The sequence below is a fragment of the Papio anubis genome, chromosome 9 (assembly GCF_008728515.1).
Source record: "Papio anubis isolate 15944 chromosome 9, Panubis1.0, whole genome shotgun sequence".
Classification (NCBI taxonomy): Eukaryota; Metazoa; Chordata; class Mammalia; order Primates; family Cercopithecidae; genus Papio; species Papio anubis.
In genome coordinates this window covers 40,056,759-40,071,621 of record NC_044984.1, presented here as the reverse complement: position 1 = coordinate 40,071,621, position 14,863 = coordinate 40,056,759, and the positions used below count along the sequence as shown (strand labels likewise).

General features: G+C 44.3%; 1 protein-coding gene across 3 annotated transcripts in view; it reads right to left on the bottom strand.

The window, feature by feature from the left end:
- The window catches only part of ANO6 (anoctamin 6), a 212,463-nt gene extending 201,522 nt beyond the window's left edge, over positions 1-10,941 (bottom strand). For all 3 annotated transcript variants that reach the window (XM_003906239.5, XM_009180562.4, XM_009180563.4), the window contains exon 1: positions 10,199-10,941. In XM_003906239.5, the coding sequence (XP_003906288.2) occupies positions 10,199-10,268 (70 nt within the window). In that variant the 5' untranslated portion in view covers positions 10,269-10,941. The remainder of the gene's footprint in view (positions 1-10,198) is intronic.
- Positions 10,942-14,863: the final 3,922 nt, after the last annotated feature.

Here is a 14,863-nt window from a genome sequence, read left to right as displayed (position 1 = left end):
GAAAGCATTAAATATAAAAGCAACATCTGGACTTCAAAAAAGAATATATTTTCTTTCATTTATATTTCTGGCTGGTGAATAACTTACTGCAGCAAGATCTTGCAATTAGTATTCAAACATGTAGCCAGGGCAATAATAATTACCATGGCAGAGAAAGTTGCCTATTAACCCTTCAACTTGTCTTCTATGCAAGCATTCCATCTGATGTGTTTTGGCTGAATAGTATTTGAATTGCTCTTTGGTCCATGTCCAAAATATTCTATTGTTGACATACTCATCTACTAGTATTCTTCAAACTGTCTGCTTTTTTGGGTGGATGCTAATTAATTTTAGTTGCAATGCCCAAAAGACAACACTAAAGAAAAATAAAAATAATGTCATAAGGCAATCATTTGGCTGAATAAAATTCCCTCAATCTGTATCTTTACATATGATTTACCAATCAGTCAAGCAGTACATTTCGTTGGCTAAAGGTAATTGGAAATATTTTCTGTTCTAAAATTGACCACTCTTGCAGACCCAGCCCTGAATTCATTATAATCAGGCAGCTTAAATCATATGGCATGCAAAGCTTCCATTAAAATCTAAAAATGTCTCACGTTTGTAATCCCAGCACTTTGGGAGGCTGAGGCGGGTGGATCACGAAGTCAGGAGATCGAGACCATCCTGGCTAACACGGTGAAACCCCGTCTCTACTAAAAACACAAAAAATTAGCTGGGCATGGTGGCGGGCTCCTGTAGTCCCAGCTACTCCAGAGGCTGAGCCAGGAGAATGGCATGAACACGGGAGGCAGAGCCTGCAATAAGCAGTGATCGCGCCACTGCACTCCAGCCTGGGCGACAGAGCGAGACTCCGTCTCAAAAAAAAAAAAAAAAAAAAAAATCTAAAAATGTCCCAAAACATATGTTTTGTTGAATATCTACTACGTGAAAAACATTACGATATTCAGGCTGTGAGATACAAAGATGAATAAGAGAAATCTCCCTTCAAGACGAGTGTTTTTGGTTAAGACATACAGCTAAAATACAAAATACACACCAAGTAAAGTATAACAGAAGAAACCCTAAAGGATTAAAGTGAAAACTTATTAGAATACAATCATTTTAATCATCTGTTACAGATATCACTGAGAGATCAATACCATCCTTTAATTTAAAGCCAAATTGTGAGTTGTGTTTTTTTTTTTCTTGAGACAGGGTCTCACTCTGTTGCCCAGGCTGGAGTGCAGTGGCACAATGACAGCTCACTGCAGCCTTGGCTTCCTGGGTTCAATCGAATCTTCCACCTCAGCCTCCCAAGCAGATGGCACCACAGGCATGTGCCATGCCCAACTTATTTTTGCAGTTTTTGTAGAGACTGTGTCTTGGTATGTTGCCCAAGCTGGTTTCAAACTCTTTGGCTCAAGCAATCTTCCCACCTTGGCATCCCAAGTGCTGAGATAACAGGCATGAACCATCATGTCCGGCCCTTTACTTCCGGTATTCTTAATCCTTTATAATTTCCCTTCAAGAATATCAGAATTGGCTGGGCGTGGTGGCTCACGCCTGTAATCCCAGCACTTTAGGAGGCCGAGGCAGGCGAATCACGAGGTCAGGAGATCGAAACCATCCTGGCTGACACGGTGAAACCCCGTCTCTACTAAAAACACAAAAAATTAGCTGGGCATGGTGGCGGGCGCCTGTAGTCCCAGCTACTCCCAGCTACTTGGGAGGCTGAGGCAGGAGAATGGTGTGAACCCAGGAAGCAGAGCCTGCAGTGAGCTGAGATCCCGCCACTGCACTCCAGCCTGGGCGAGAAAGCTAGATTCTGTACCAAAAAAAGAATATCAGAATTAAAATCCTATATAACTGATGGAAATCTTCATAGGAGCATTTGGTCTAAATTTCTAGGTTTCTAAAAGAAAAAATAATAAATGTAGAACAATCAACAGATGTGACTGCTGCAACCCCTTGAGAAAAAAGGAGTGTGTATAGCTAAAACACAAATTAAGTAAGAGTAACTCTTATTCTTTTAGAGCTGTGTTTGTCTCAGATCCAAATAAAATATTTTAAAAGGATACTGGAGAACCTTTTGGAAAGCTATTATTTGACTTGAAAGAATGTGCAAGATAAATCATGTCTGTGGATTTGAAATTGAAAATAATAAAAGATTTATAAAAAGAAGCAAGACTATTCTAAAAGAGAGTTTGAGGATAGTTTGCTTTGTTTATTAGCTGCCATCTCCTTGGTAGAGGGTGTGCATACACACACACACACATATATATAATGTATACATATATATTTATACGTGTATATATTTATGATATGTATATAACATGATCCCCTTGCCATAGTGAATAAGGCCAGGGTAGTATCAAGGTTTAATTTCTGAGAAATCATCATGCCTTTAGGAACACTCAGGATGCTCTGCTGTCCTAGCCCCATGACCTCACCTGTCTTCTCATCCCAACAGGGCTGGCTCAGGTGCTGCCCCAGTAGAGTTGCCCTGGATTCCCCTAGGCAAGGTCACATGTTTCTCCTTGGTATCACCACTGAACCTGGTACAGATCTTGATTACAGTATTAATCACAAGTTACTGAAATTATCTGTTTCCTTTCTAGATAGTGAGGTACTGGAGAACAGTGAACCTGGAACCTAGCAGAGTGCCTGGTAAAATACATACACTCAGCATTTTCAGAACAGATAACTGGGGGTATCTCAAAGTGCCACAGAAGAAGAAAATTCTACTAGGGCCATGAAACCACTAGGCATTATGTGAATCAAATTACCTTAGAAGAATAAATCATCCATTCTTTCCACAATTACTTGCTAGGCTCCTACCAAGGTGCCATGAGGGACACAGCTTAAAACACAAAGCGCACAAGATACCAGCCTTCAGGGAGCTTACATTTTAGAGGAGAATGAGGAAAAGAGGCAACTCTTAAAAATTATAGCAATGGAATATGTATAACATTTAAGATATTTTGCATGATCTCTAGAAGACTCAAATAACCTAGGCCAGTCACCAAGAAATGTACACGCTAGTTGTGGGAATAATAAACGCAAAGGTAATGAATAACAAAGACAAAATACAGGATGAATGCTAACTGCATAGAACAAAAAAATAAAAAATAAATGAGAATTCATTGTGAGCACTTTGGGCTAGGAGGATCATTAACAACTTTCTGGGTTTGTGACAGACTTGGGAGGAGAGGGAGGCTGTGAGCAGAAAAACACAGTGTTTTTTCCATTCTCTTACTCAACAATCAACACAGAAGACTTCAGTGACCAAATGTGCAAGGATTTCTCCCCAGCAACAAGCAAGCAATCAATTCTGCAGTGGATACCAGCTGGGTATCCTCCAAGTGAATTCTGACACTATTTACCTGGAGATGGTGTCAGATCCCAGTTAAGGGTTCAGCCCCACAAAACTGCCCCCCACTACTTCTGATGCCAATCACAGGCCCCAGGTCATTTTACCTGTGCTTCTGATGAACCGTTTATAAACTGGGGTTCCCACGACACCCTCCTTGGGTTCCATTAATTTGCCGGAGTGGCTTGGGGAACTCAGGGAAACACTTGCATTTACCAGTTTATTATAAAAGATAAAGATGAAGAGATGCATAGAGTGAGGTATGGGGGAAAGGGCACAGAGTTTTCACGCCCTCCCAGGGCAAGCCACCTCCAGGTACCTCCACTGTTCAGCTATCCAGAAACTCCCTGAACCAGTCCGCTTGGACCTTCATGGAAACTTCATTGGATAGTCATGATTGAACCATGTTGAAAAGTGATTGGACAAAAAGCATATGATTTAATACTAATAGACTGAATGGGGAAACCCAGCAAGGCCTATCTGATCAGATTTTTCTGGCATCTCTGTGCAGTATTCCTTCCTCCAGGGTGTGGGACAGGATCCCTTCTGAAATGGGGGGTCTTATGGCCTACATTCAGACAAGGTAGATGGGAGAATTTCTTTATGGGCAGTTCTCACACAGAAAGGTGGGGGAAGATTACAATTTTAGTTTCTAAAATTGGAGAGACAAAGATAAAAAGAGGGCAGGTCAAAGCTGGAGACTGTTTTCTGAGGCCTGCTTCTGAGGCCTAAAGCACCCCAACATTACAGCAAGAGTTATGGGAGTTTTAAGCGAGGAACCACGGACAAAAACATATGTGTCATAATATCACAGGGAACCACTGAGAAAAAGAGGAGGTGAGGCTGAAATTACTAAGAAGCGGAATGGTCTCACCCGGCATGGTAGCTCACGCCTGCTCAGCACTTTGGGAGGCTGAGGCGGGCAGATACCTGAGGTCAGGAGTTCGAAACCAGCCTGGTCAACATGGCAAAACCCCATTTCTATTAAAAATACAAAAATTAGCTGGGCATGGTGGTGGGTGCCTGTAAACCCAGCTACTCAGGAGGCTGAGACAGGAGAATCACTTGAACCCAGGAGGCAGAGGTTACAGTGAGCTGAGATTGGGCCATTGCACTCCAGTCTGGGCAACAGAGTGAGACTCTGTCTCAAAAAAAAAAAAGGGGGGGGGGCTGGGTGTGGTGGCTCACACCTGTAATTCCAGCACTTTGGGAGGCCGAGACGGGTGGATCACGAGGTCAGGAGATCGAGACCTTCCTGGTTAACATGGTGAAACCCCGTCTCTATTAAAAATACAAAAAAATTAGACAGGCGTGGTGGTGGGCACCTGTAGTCTCAGCTGCTCGGGAGGCTGAGGCAGGAGAATGGCGTGAACCCGGGAGGCAGAGCTTGCAGTGAGCCAAGGTAGTGCCACTGCACTCCAGCCCGGGTGACAGAACGAGACTCGTCTCCAAAAAAAAAAAAAAAAAAAAAAGGTGGGTGGAAATGGTCTGAGCCAATGGTCAGAGGGGAAAATTGAAAGACTTGGAACAATAGAAAATTCTCTTCTCCTGCCACCATCATCCTGGGCTCCTCTCTGCTTGCTGGAAACAATCAGCAGCTGAGAACACACAGATGCCGCCTCTTTCATAAAGCTCTCAGACCCATTCTTCTCTATTCCATGACCACTGCAGGCATTTCTGACCCCAACTACTGGAAAGGCTTAGCTCTACTGTCTCCTTTCCCAACCCATTTTAGAACGTGCTACCATGGAGATCTTTCCAAAAGCAAATCCAATCCTATCTTTTCATTAACATCCTTCAGGAGCTCCAAATCATATACAAAGTAAAACCCAAAATCCTTAAAGTGTATAGGATTCACGGCATAGCCTCTCCCCACCTTCCCTTGCAGGCAACTATTTGGAACTCCAGACTCTCCTCAGGCCATCTCTGCACTACATTTGCCTAGTCTTTCAGCATCTGACCCAAAAATCTCTTCTGTGAAGCTCTCTCCCAGTTACTCCTTTGGTTTCATATGTACCTTTTATTGCAAATCTCTGATGATGCAGAGAAAACCAAACTCAGGTTCTTCTGTACTCTCGATACAATCAATACAGAATACGTTTATAACCAGATGTGGGAAGAGTTCTCCCCACATGACAATCAAGTAGTCTTTCAGCAATGAACACCAGCTGGGCATCCTCTACATCAAGTCAATTCGGATACTACCCATCTGCAGTAAGCCTCAGAGCTCAGTTGAGGGCTTAGTCCTACAAGGCTGCCCCCCCCAACTTCCGACAACAATCACAGGTCCCAGGTTGCTTTGCCTGGGTTTCTGACCCACCAGCTACAAATTGAGGTTCTCGCAACACCATCTTTGGGTTCCATTAGTTTCCCAGGGCAGCTCACAGAATTTTGGGGTTCTTACGGAGGCTTTATTACATAGGCATGATTGATTAAATCATTAGCCACTGGTAATCAACTTAACCTTCAGTCTCGCTCTTACCCCTCTCCAGTTTGGGAGATGGGGCTGCCAGCCATCTGTCAACTTATTAGCATACAAAAAGACACTTATCACTTTGAAAATTCCAAGAGTTTTAGGAGTTGCATGCCAAGAAACTGGAAGAATACCTTATATATTTCACAATATCACAGTCTGGTTCCAAGGAACTTTTCTCCTGGAAGACACAGGTATGTCTTACTCATTTTTGGTCTCCCAACACGTGGCCCAGCACCTAATCCTGAAACTAGCACAGAATGATTGCTCAATCAATGTTTATGAAGGAAGACTGGGGTTAGTATCAGATTTACAGGTGATTAAACCTAAAGTAGGTAATTAGGAAATAGAGGTGGGTGTGGGAAGGTAAGTCTATGTAAAAATGTGACAGTTGAAAAGGGAGCAAATAGCTTGACCATTGTCTCTCAAAGGTAATGGACCATGTCCTCTGTGACACGGCCGTTAGGGATGGGGATCAGACAGTAAACTACATAAACAGATTAGAAACTCAAAGCAACCAACCAACCATCCACAAACAAAGCCTTGTTATCTGAACAGTCTGAATAGTTCCTGATAGTCTTTTGGAACCACTTTTCCTCCTTCAGCAAAGCTTGACCACAAAGAACAGAACTGAAGAAACAAAATAAAGCAGCATACTAATCTGATTTCTGCATTCTGGCTATAAAAGCTGTTCCTATAGCTTTCTACATGAACAGGAAGAGATACTGAATTTAATTTGCTGATTAGTGGGGGAAAGAGGGGGTGAAAAGCAGCCAAGGACACTCTTTTGCACATTTGGCAGGGTACCACACAACCTGCCTCACAGGGGCTTGCAACAATATGTGATCTCCACCAGTGCAACAGGGGCTTCAAACACAAATTTCCCACCACTACTGCCTGGATGTGGCTTCAGTGGTTGGTTGTTGGCACCGCTTTAGAAATAAGTGGCCTATTGCAAAAATGCTCTAATGCCAACAGGTTGCCACACAAGCACACCTTTGGAAATAATTTCTGCTGGCTGTAACTTAAGCAAACAAGGAAAAGACACCCATAGTGAGATACAGCATCCTTGATTCTCCAGATCAGTTCATTCTAAACTAGGAGGCAACACTGACATAAAGTACTGAACAGCCAGGCATGGTGGCTCACACCTGTAATCCCAGCACTTTGGGAGGCCGAGGTAGGAGGATCACTTAAGCTCAGGAGTTTGAAACCAGTCCGGGCAACAGTGAGACCTTGTCTCTACTAAAAGAAAAAAACCAAAAATTAGTCAGGCGGGATGTCACAGGCCTGTGGCCCCAGCTACTCGAGAGGCTAAGGTTGGAGAATTGCTTTAGCCTGGGAAGTTAACGCTGCAGTGAGCTGTGATTGCGCCACTGCACTCCAGCCTGAGAGACAGAGGGAGACCCTGTCTCCAAATGAATAACTAAAAGTACAATAAAAGTACAGTGTTTCAAAAGTAAGGAGGAACCCACTGTTTAAAAGGCTCTAAATCCCAGCTACTAGAGGGCACATTTCCATATATATACATAAAGCATCTCTATGATACAATCAGGGACCTCATTCAGTTAGAAAGTTTTTTCTTTGCGGGGGCGGGGGGGAGATCTCTTGCAAATTAGGCCATTATAATGTCCGATGGTATACCCAGGAACTCGTGTCAAAATAATTCTAAGGCTGGGTACAGTGACTCATGCCTGTAATCCCAGAGCTTTGGGAAGCCGAGACAGGAGAATGGCTACAGGCCAGGAGTTCAAGGCTGCAGTGAACTATGATCTTGCCACTGCATTCTAGCCTAAGTGATGGAGCAAGACCCTGTCTCTAAAAATAATTCTCCCACTCTGAATTATAAAGGTAGTATTAATAGAGGGATTTCACAGAAATCTTCCGTACCCAAGTGGGTTTCAAACTATTATACAGCTACTGACAGTGACAATCAAGTACTAGGAGAAATATATTAGTCAACAGCGTAAATACAGACGTGCATTGCAAAATTAAAGGCAGAGGTTAAAATTATTTTCATTTCACCAGTCTCCTCTCCCACAGTTGGAAGTAATAATCATTTTGTAAAAGGTTTTCCACCACTATCAGCCTACTCCCGGTAATCTTTAAAAAGGCATATTCTTTTGTAAAGCATAAACTTAACATTGGCATAGTTAAATATTTTCTGATATAAAATCACTACAACCCACATTAAATTTGTACTTCCAAAAAAACAACCAACTAGGTGGACATGGTGGTGCCTAAAGTCCCAGCTACTTGGGAGGCTGAAGTGGGAGGATCGCTTGAGTCCCGTAGGTCGAGGCTGTAGTGAGCCATGATCACATCACTGCACTCTAGCCTGAGTGACAGAGCGAGACCATATCTCGAAAGAAAGAAAAGAGAAGAAAAGAAATCACATTTATAGATACTGGGTGTTAGAACATCAATAATATCTTTTCATTCACTGAAAGAAAAAAAAATTGCCAAGACCTGTTTAAATGGTACCTGTTGCTACACATAAAACATGTTGAGACGATCCCTACAGTAGAGGCCCCAGGGCCCCACAGGAATAGTAGGAAATGCCCTACTAATATTAACACTAAAGTATTAATATTATTAGTTTCTAGAGGGTGAGGAGTAGAGATATTTAACTTTTTCTTAAATATATCTACACTGTTTGACTTGACAAAACTAGCATGAATGACATCTGTCAATAAAAATAAAAGGAGCTTATTGCTACACACTTATGATGAATTTATACTACGCCTCAATAGGTAAACACAGGCTAGACCAAATTACTTTCTAAACTGAGATCTATTGCTGGCACAGTAAAACAAATAAAGCTCAGAGCCTCTTGCTTACTTCAGTTTCCATTTGAGCTTCTGCCCTCATTTACTTACAATACTCATTATAAACAGTGCACCTCACCATAAGAGACAATAATACTTTCCTGGGAAACAGACTGTGCCAATTTTATTGTAACTTTTTAAACTTCGCTCCTATATTTTTATGTAATCATCAGGCACTATGTAATCTTGCTAAACAGCAGTAACAGCCAGAGCGACCCAGTGGTAAGAGTATTAATCTTCACTGGTCTTACAAGTCAGAAAACCTGGGTTTGAAAGTGTGAGAAGCTTGGCAGATCAACCTGTGTGCTTCAGTTTTCTCTCCTATAAAAACTACTACTATTTGCTCCCTCCTTAAGGATGAATACCTAGTAAATTGTTCTTAAATGAATGAATGAAATGTGAAACTAAATCATGGAGTGTAATCTCCTCCATTAGATTTGTCCCTGGAAAACCAAGAAGTTACCAAATTTTTTTGATCTAAATGATCCGTGCCCAAACTGTAACAGAAATAAAAACCACACCCAACTCCTAAAATTAAGTTACTTTTAAAGTTATTAGAGAACAACAGGGCTTTAGAACATCAGCAGGATGTTCTGTTTTAAAATTGATTTGGCATTCAGGAGTCTAAGCCGAGTCGCCACAGCAGACTGGCTTGGTAATTTAATTAGAGTCTTCTGGAAGGACCCATTAAATCGTCATCCCCCGACAGTGTTCTCTTTAGGGACCTGATTTTCTCTCTAGTCTTCCCATTCCTTTCTCCTTCCTCGCCTCTTCTCACCCCTTTTGTTTGCTCTTTTTTTCTTTTTTTGCTCTTAAAACAGCTCTTCCTCCGTTCGGCTTGTCACTCCCATGCATTTTTCACTCTAACTAGAAATGGGTCACCCCAGGTTTGCTCCCCAAGCCCCAGGGCCCCTCAGGACGAGTGGGAAAGGCCCTGCGGTCCACCCCGCCTGGGGGATTCCTCCTCTGATCACAGCCCCGGCGGGCTCCGCAGATGGGAAAGGATTTCCAGCGCGCGCCTAGCGGCCACAAATCACTTCCCCGGGCCACCCTGCCAGGCCTCAACCCTCCCAGAGCCGTCGGTCGGCTTTTACTTTAACGAGGATTCAGGTGGGTCACACCCTGTCCTCCAAAAGCGGGCCTGCTCCCCGGACCCCGCCCAGGGGCTCGCCCCAGTGCCCAGGCTCCTCGGCATCCCTAGCACTGTGGGAGGCGGGGAAGTGACCCCAAAGTTGCTTCTGAGTGGAGACTTCCGCACGCAGAGGCGTCCCCACAGCTGCCTGCCTTTTTCAGGGGCAGCATCCCCCGCCCGTCCGGAGCCTGTCCTCGGGGCCACTACGCACCCCGCGCCTCCGCCCCGCCGGGGCCGCACCGGGGCCTCAGTCTGCAGAAAGCTGGGGACAGTGGGCTTCCTCCCCTGCCCGGAGCAGCCGAGTGTCCCGGCCAACCTCCCCCGCGGAGAGCGCAGCGCCCCCGCGCAGTCCCCGAACTTCTTCCCGCGTCGGCTAGGGCTCTCGGGTGGGGACGCGGGGACCCCTCGCTCACCGATATCCCCATCGTCGTCGTCGTCCTCCTCCTCCATTTGTAGCAAAACATTCCTGCTCATCTTTTTCATGTCTCCTTCAGAAGGCGGCTCCGAACTTGGCGCGAAGTTGGGGGCTCCCGGGTTCCGGAACGGCGCGGCTCTCCCAGGGGCCGGATCGGGGACCGCGGGGCGCTTGTCGCTTGGGCTCAGGGGCCGCTCTGCCCAGCCTGCGCCTGGGAAAGCCGAGCCGAGGCGCCCACCGGCCGGAGCCCAGAGCCGGAGGAAGCCTCTCGCCTGCCGAGCGGAGCCCGGAGACTGAGCATGCCCAGTGCGGCCGCCGCGGCTCGCTGCGGAATGATTGAACTTCCCCGGTTTTATGAGGCTTGCAGAAGGAAGTCGGGAGGCGAGACTGGGGAGGGAGTAGTCCGGTGCTGCGCGCTGGGGAACTAGCTGGAGGGCGACGTGGGAACACGTGAGTGCGGGAGTGGACGGGGTTCCCTAAACGTTGATCCCAAACAGGGCAGCTTTTCGTTCCAAGGTCGTCTGTGAACACACACTGCGGCTTGCTTTGTTTTAACGTCTGATACTGGAGAGGGGGGAAATGCTGCTACAGCACAACTGCAGAACCCTGGAAGGCGAGCTCGTTTGAATGGCTTTTAAAGGAGACGTGGAGTTAGTAATGGGGGAATCTTAAATAACTCCGAAGTGGGAAAGTGGAATCATACGGGTAGGGTAAGATTACGGGGCAGTGGGGGTGGGAGGAGAGGCAAAACTCAAATAAGCAAAAGAAGAAGGGGCGGGACGGAAGGGAGTGGCGGTGGAGAGAATTTTCTAAATAAACGTGTGCACAAAGGCAGGAGGATTTCCGCATACATTACGGTCGCGGAAAGTGGAGAAGCGCCCCCTACCCCGCCCGCACGAGCACACAGGGAGTGGTCGGAAGATAATCGCTGAAGCGTCCAGCCTATTTGTACAATGGAAACTAGTCGTCTGTGTCAAAGAGGCAGAAGAAGCCGAAGACCACTAGAGTTAAATGTAAACTCCTCTAAAACCATGTGGAAAGCTATCAGAAGAGAAAAGAAAGTAGTGAAATAAAATTAAGGCAGATAGTTTTTATCTTTATTTTTAGTGCTTTCCTGGAAACCAAAGGGACCGATAGGACAAATACAAAGGGATTTAGTACTTTAAAGACCCTTGGAGTTGTTTGAACGGCAGGTTTTGGGGATCGTGTGTCTACAAAACTTTTTTCAAAAAAGCTGGTGCATTCAGGTGGTTCAATTTTGACTTCTCAAAAGGGCTAGAAGGTATATTTGAAATCTTGGTTATATGTGTTATTGTCTACTCCGCATTGAAATTTTTTGAATATTTTTTCCACTGAAGTGCTAGGGTTATCACAATAACACGAAATCTGCTGTGCATGTTTTTTCTTCCATATGCTTTTTTTGAGACGGTCTCGCTCTGTTGCCGAGGTGGGAGTTCAGTAACTAGAACTACAAGCGGAGCACACCACCATGTGGGGCTTATTCTTAAATTTTTTGTAGAGATGGGTGTCTCACTATGTTGCCCAGGCTGATTTTGAACTCCTGGCCTCCAGCAATCCTTGCACCTCAGTTTCCTAACTTATTTTTAATGTTCTCTCTGAAAGAAAGAAAACATTGAGACCAATCTTCACTGGGAAAATAGCCATGAATATATACATGAAAAGACGTGAAATTACTTTTAAGAAAACATCTGGGAAACACTATACTTGCTTCTTGAGGTACTTTTTTTGAATAAAGAGAATTGTTTTTAGTATAAAGAGACAACAATACAGTACTCTGAAGTTAGGATAAAAAAATGATGGGAGAAGAAAGATGAGAAGAGATTGTTTTCTTTCACTGAACCCTCTCCCCTGAGCTTATGAAACTCACTAAAAGTAGAAACTTCAAAAGTGTTTTGGTTACATGATCAATTTTTACAATTTTCCTTTAACAAATTTTTGTGTAGTCATTTTTATGTACTAGGAAAAGTTTTACATGTAAGCATCCAGTCATTCAACCCTCATAACAACCCTAGAAATTGTTATCATTTTTCTTCAGGTGTGAGGCAACTTGAGCAACTTGTCCAAAATCACCCAGGAAATAAATAGCGGAGCCAGGATTGAAACCCGAACAGCTTGTTTTAGAATCAGTGCTCATAGCCACTTCATAAACCACCTCCAGAGACATGTCCCAATCCATTTTTTTTTCAGATCACTTTTTCCCCCAACAATTCTAAATTCAAAGTCTCATCAACTCCCTGCCGTAGTTCTTTCACCAAATGTTCTTTTTTTTTCTTTTTATTTTTTTGAGGCGGAGTCTCCCTCTGTCGCCCAGGCTGGAGTGCAGTGGCCGGATCTCGGCTCACTGCAAGTTCCGCCTCCCGGGTTTACGCCATTCTCCTGCCTCAGTCTCCTGAGTAGCTGGGACTACAGGCACCCGCCACCTCCCCCGGCTAGTTTTTTTGTATTTTTTTAGTAGAGACGGGGTTTCACCGTGTTAGCCAGGATGGTCTCGATCTCCTGACCTCGTGATCCGCCCGTCTCGGCCTCCCAAAGTGCTGGGATTACAGGCGTGAGCCACTGAGCCCGGCCTTTTTTTGTTTTTGTTTTTGTTTTTGTTTTTGTTTTTGTTTTGACAGAGTCTGGCTGTCACCCAGGCTGGAGTGCAGTGGCGCGATCTCGGCTCACTGCAAGCTCCGCCTCCCGGGTACACGCCATTCTTCTGCCTTACAGCCTCCTGAGTAGCTGAGACTACAGGCGCCCACCACCAAGCCCGGCTAATTTCTTTCTTTTTTTTTTTTTTTTGTGACAAAGTCTCGCTGTCGCCCAGGCTGGAGTGCAGTGGCGCCATCTCGGCTCACTGCAAGCTCCGCCTTACGCCCTACGGGTTCACGCCATTCTCCTGCCTCAGCCTCCTGAGTAGCTGGGACTACAGGCGCCCGCCACCAAGCCCGGCTAATTTCTTGTATTTTTAGTAGAGGCGAGGTTTCACCGTGTTAGCCAGGGTCCTCTGGATCTCCTGACCTCGTGATCCGCCCGCCTCTGCCTCCCAAAATGCTGGGATTACAAGCATGAGCTACCGCGCCCGGCCTTGTTCTCATTTTTATGGACTAAGACTTTGCTCAAAGTTACTTTGTAGTTAGAAAATTATCGTAGTTGATTTTGCAACAAGTTTTAATTAGTCATTCAGAATTCTTCACAGATTTTTAAGAGTTTACATTTTTCTTCTTTGATAAATGTTGTAGTGAAACATTGTTGGCCTTATATGTAAAGGTAGCTGTTGCTAGAAGAGAACTGAATTGTTTACTTACCTTAGCTGTGAGTCTATTATTAGTAAATTACATTCTTTCCTCTAATCCATTTTATTTCCTACCACTTGTGCATTTTTTTCAATTGAGCAATATATGCCTCAAAAGTAAGATAATAGGCCTATGTAAGAACCACACACTTACCCCTGAAGAATTATCACCCATACAATGATAATTTGTGAAATAAAATATTCTTAATGTATAGCCAGGTTATTTGTATTTGCAAAGGTTTTTCAAGTCAGGGATCACAGAACAATTATTTTCTCATTCATTCGTCTGATTAACTACAATTTTTGGCCAGCAGAATATTCTTTCTCTGCCCATCCTGTAAACGTTGTTGCTTTTCTAGCTTCGGGCCGGGTTTCTTTTCTTCTCATCTTTCCCCATAGAACTCATTCAGTCCTATAACTTTACTATCTAGTCCAGGCAGGGTCAGCTTCATGGGCATTCAAACAGTCTATTCACATAGAGCCCTACACCCTCATGGGCCTAACACTTGGGATTTAAATGTTCTGTGGTTAATGCTCATCAATGATAGACTAGATAAAGAAAATGTGGTACATATACACCATGTAATACTATGCAGCCACAAAAAGGAATGAGATCATGTCCTTCGTAGGGACATGGATGGAGCTGGAAACCGTTATCCTCAGCAAACTCATGCAGGAACAGAAAACCAAACACCACACGTTCTCACTCATAAGCAGAAGCTGAACAATGAGAACACATGGACACAGGGAGGGGAACAACACACACTGTTGGGAAGTGGGGTTGGGGAAGGGAAAGCTTCAGGATAAATAGCAAATGCATGTAGGGCTTAATACCTAGGTGATGGGTTGATAGGTGCAGCACACCACCATGGTACACATTTACCTATGTAACAAACCTGCTCATCCTGCACATGTATCCCAGAACTTAAAATAATTTTTTTAAAAAGGTTCTGTGGTTGCCATCCTGAAATTCTTTTCTTCTAGTTTTATTTGAGGTTCTGGGGGTACATGTGCAGTTTTGTTATAGGTAAATTGTGTGTTGCTGAGGTTTGGTGTATAAAGATCCTGGCAGCCAGGTATTGAGCATAGTACCCAGTAGATAGCTTTCCAAACACCCCACTCCCGCTATCCCCCCTAAGCAGTCTCTAGTGTCTACCATCTTTGTATCCATGTGTATTAAATGTTTAGCTCCTACTTATAAGTGGGAACGTGCAGTATTTGGTTTTTCTGTCCCTGCATTAATCTGCTTAGGATAATGGCCTCCAGCTGCATCCATGTTGCTGCAAAGGACATGATTTGGTTCTTTTCTATGGCTGCATGGTATTTCATGGTATATATATATATACCACATTTTCTTTATCTAGTCTA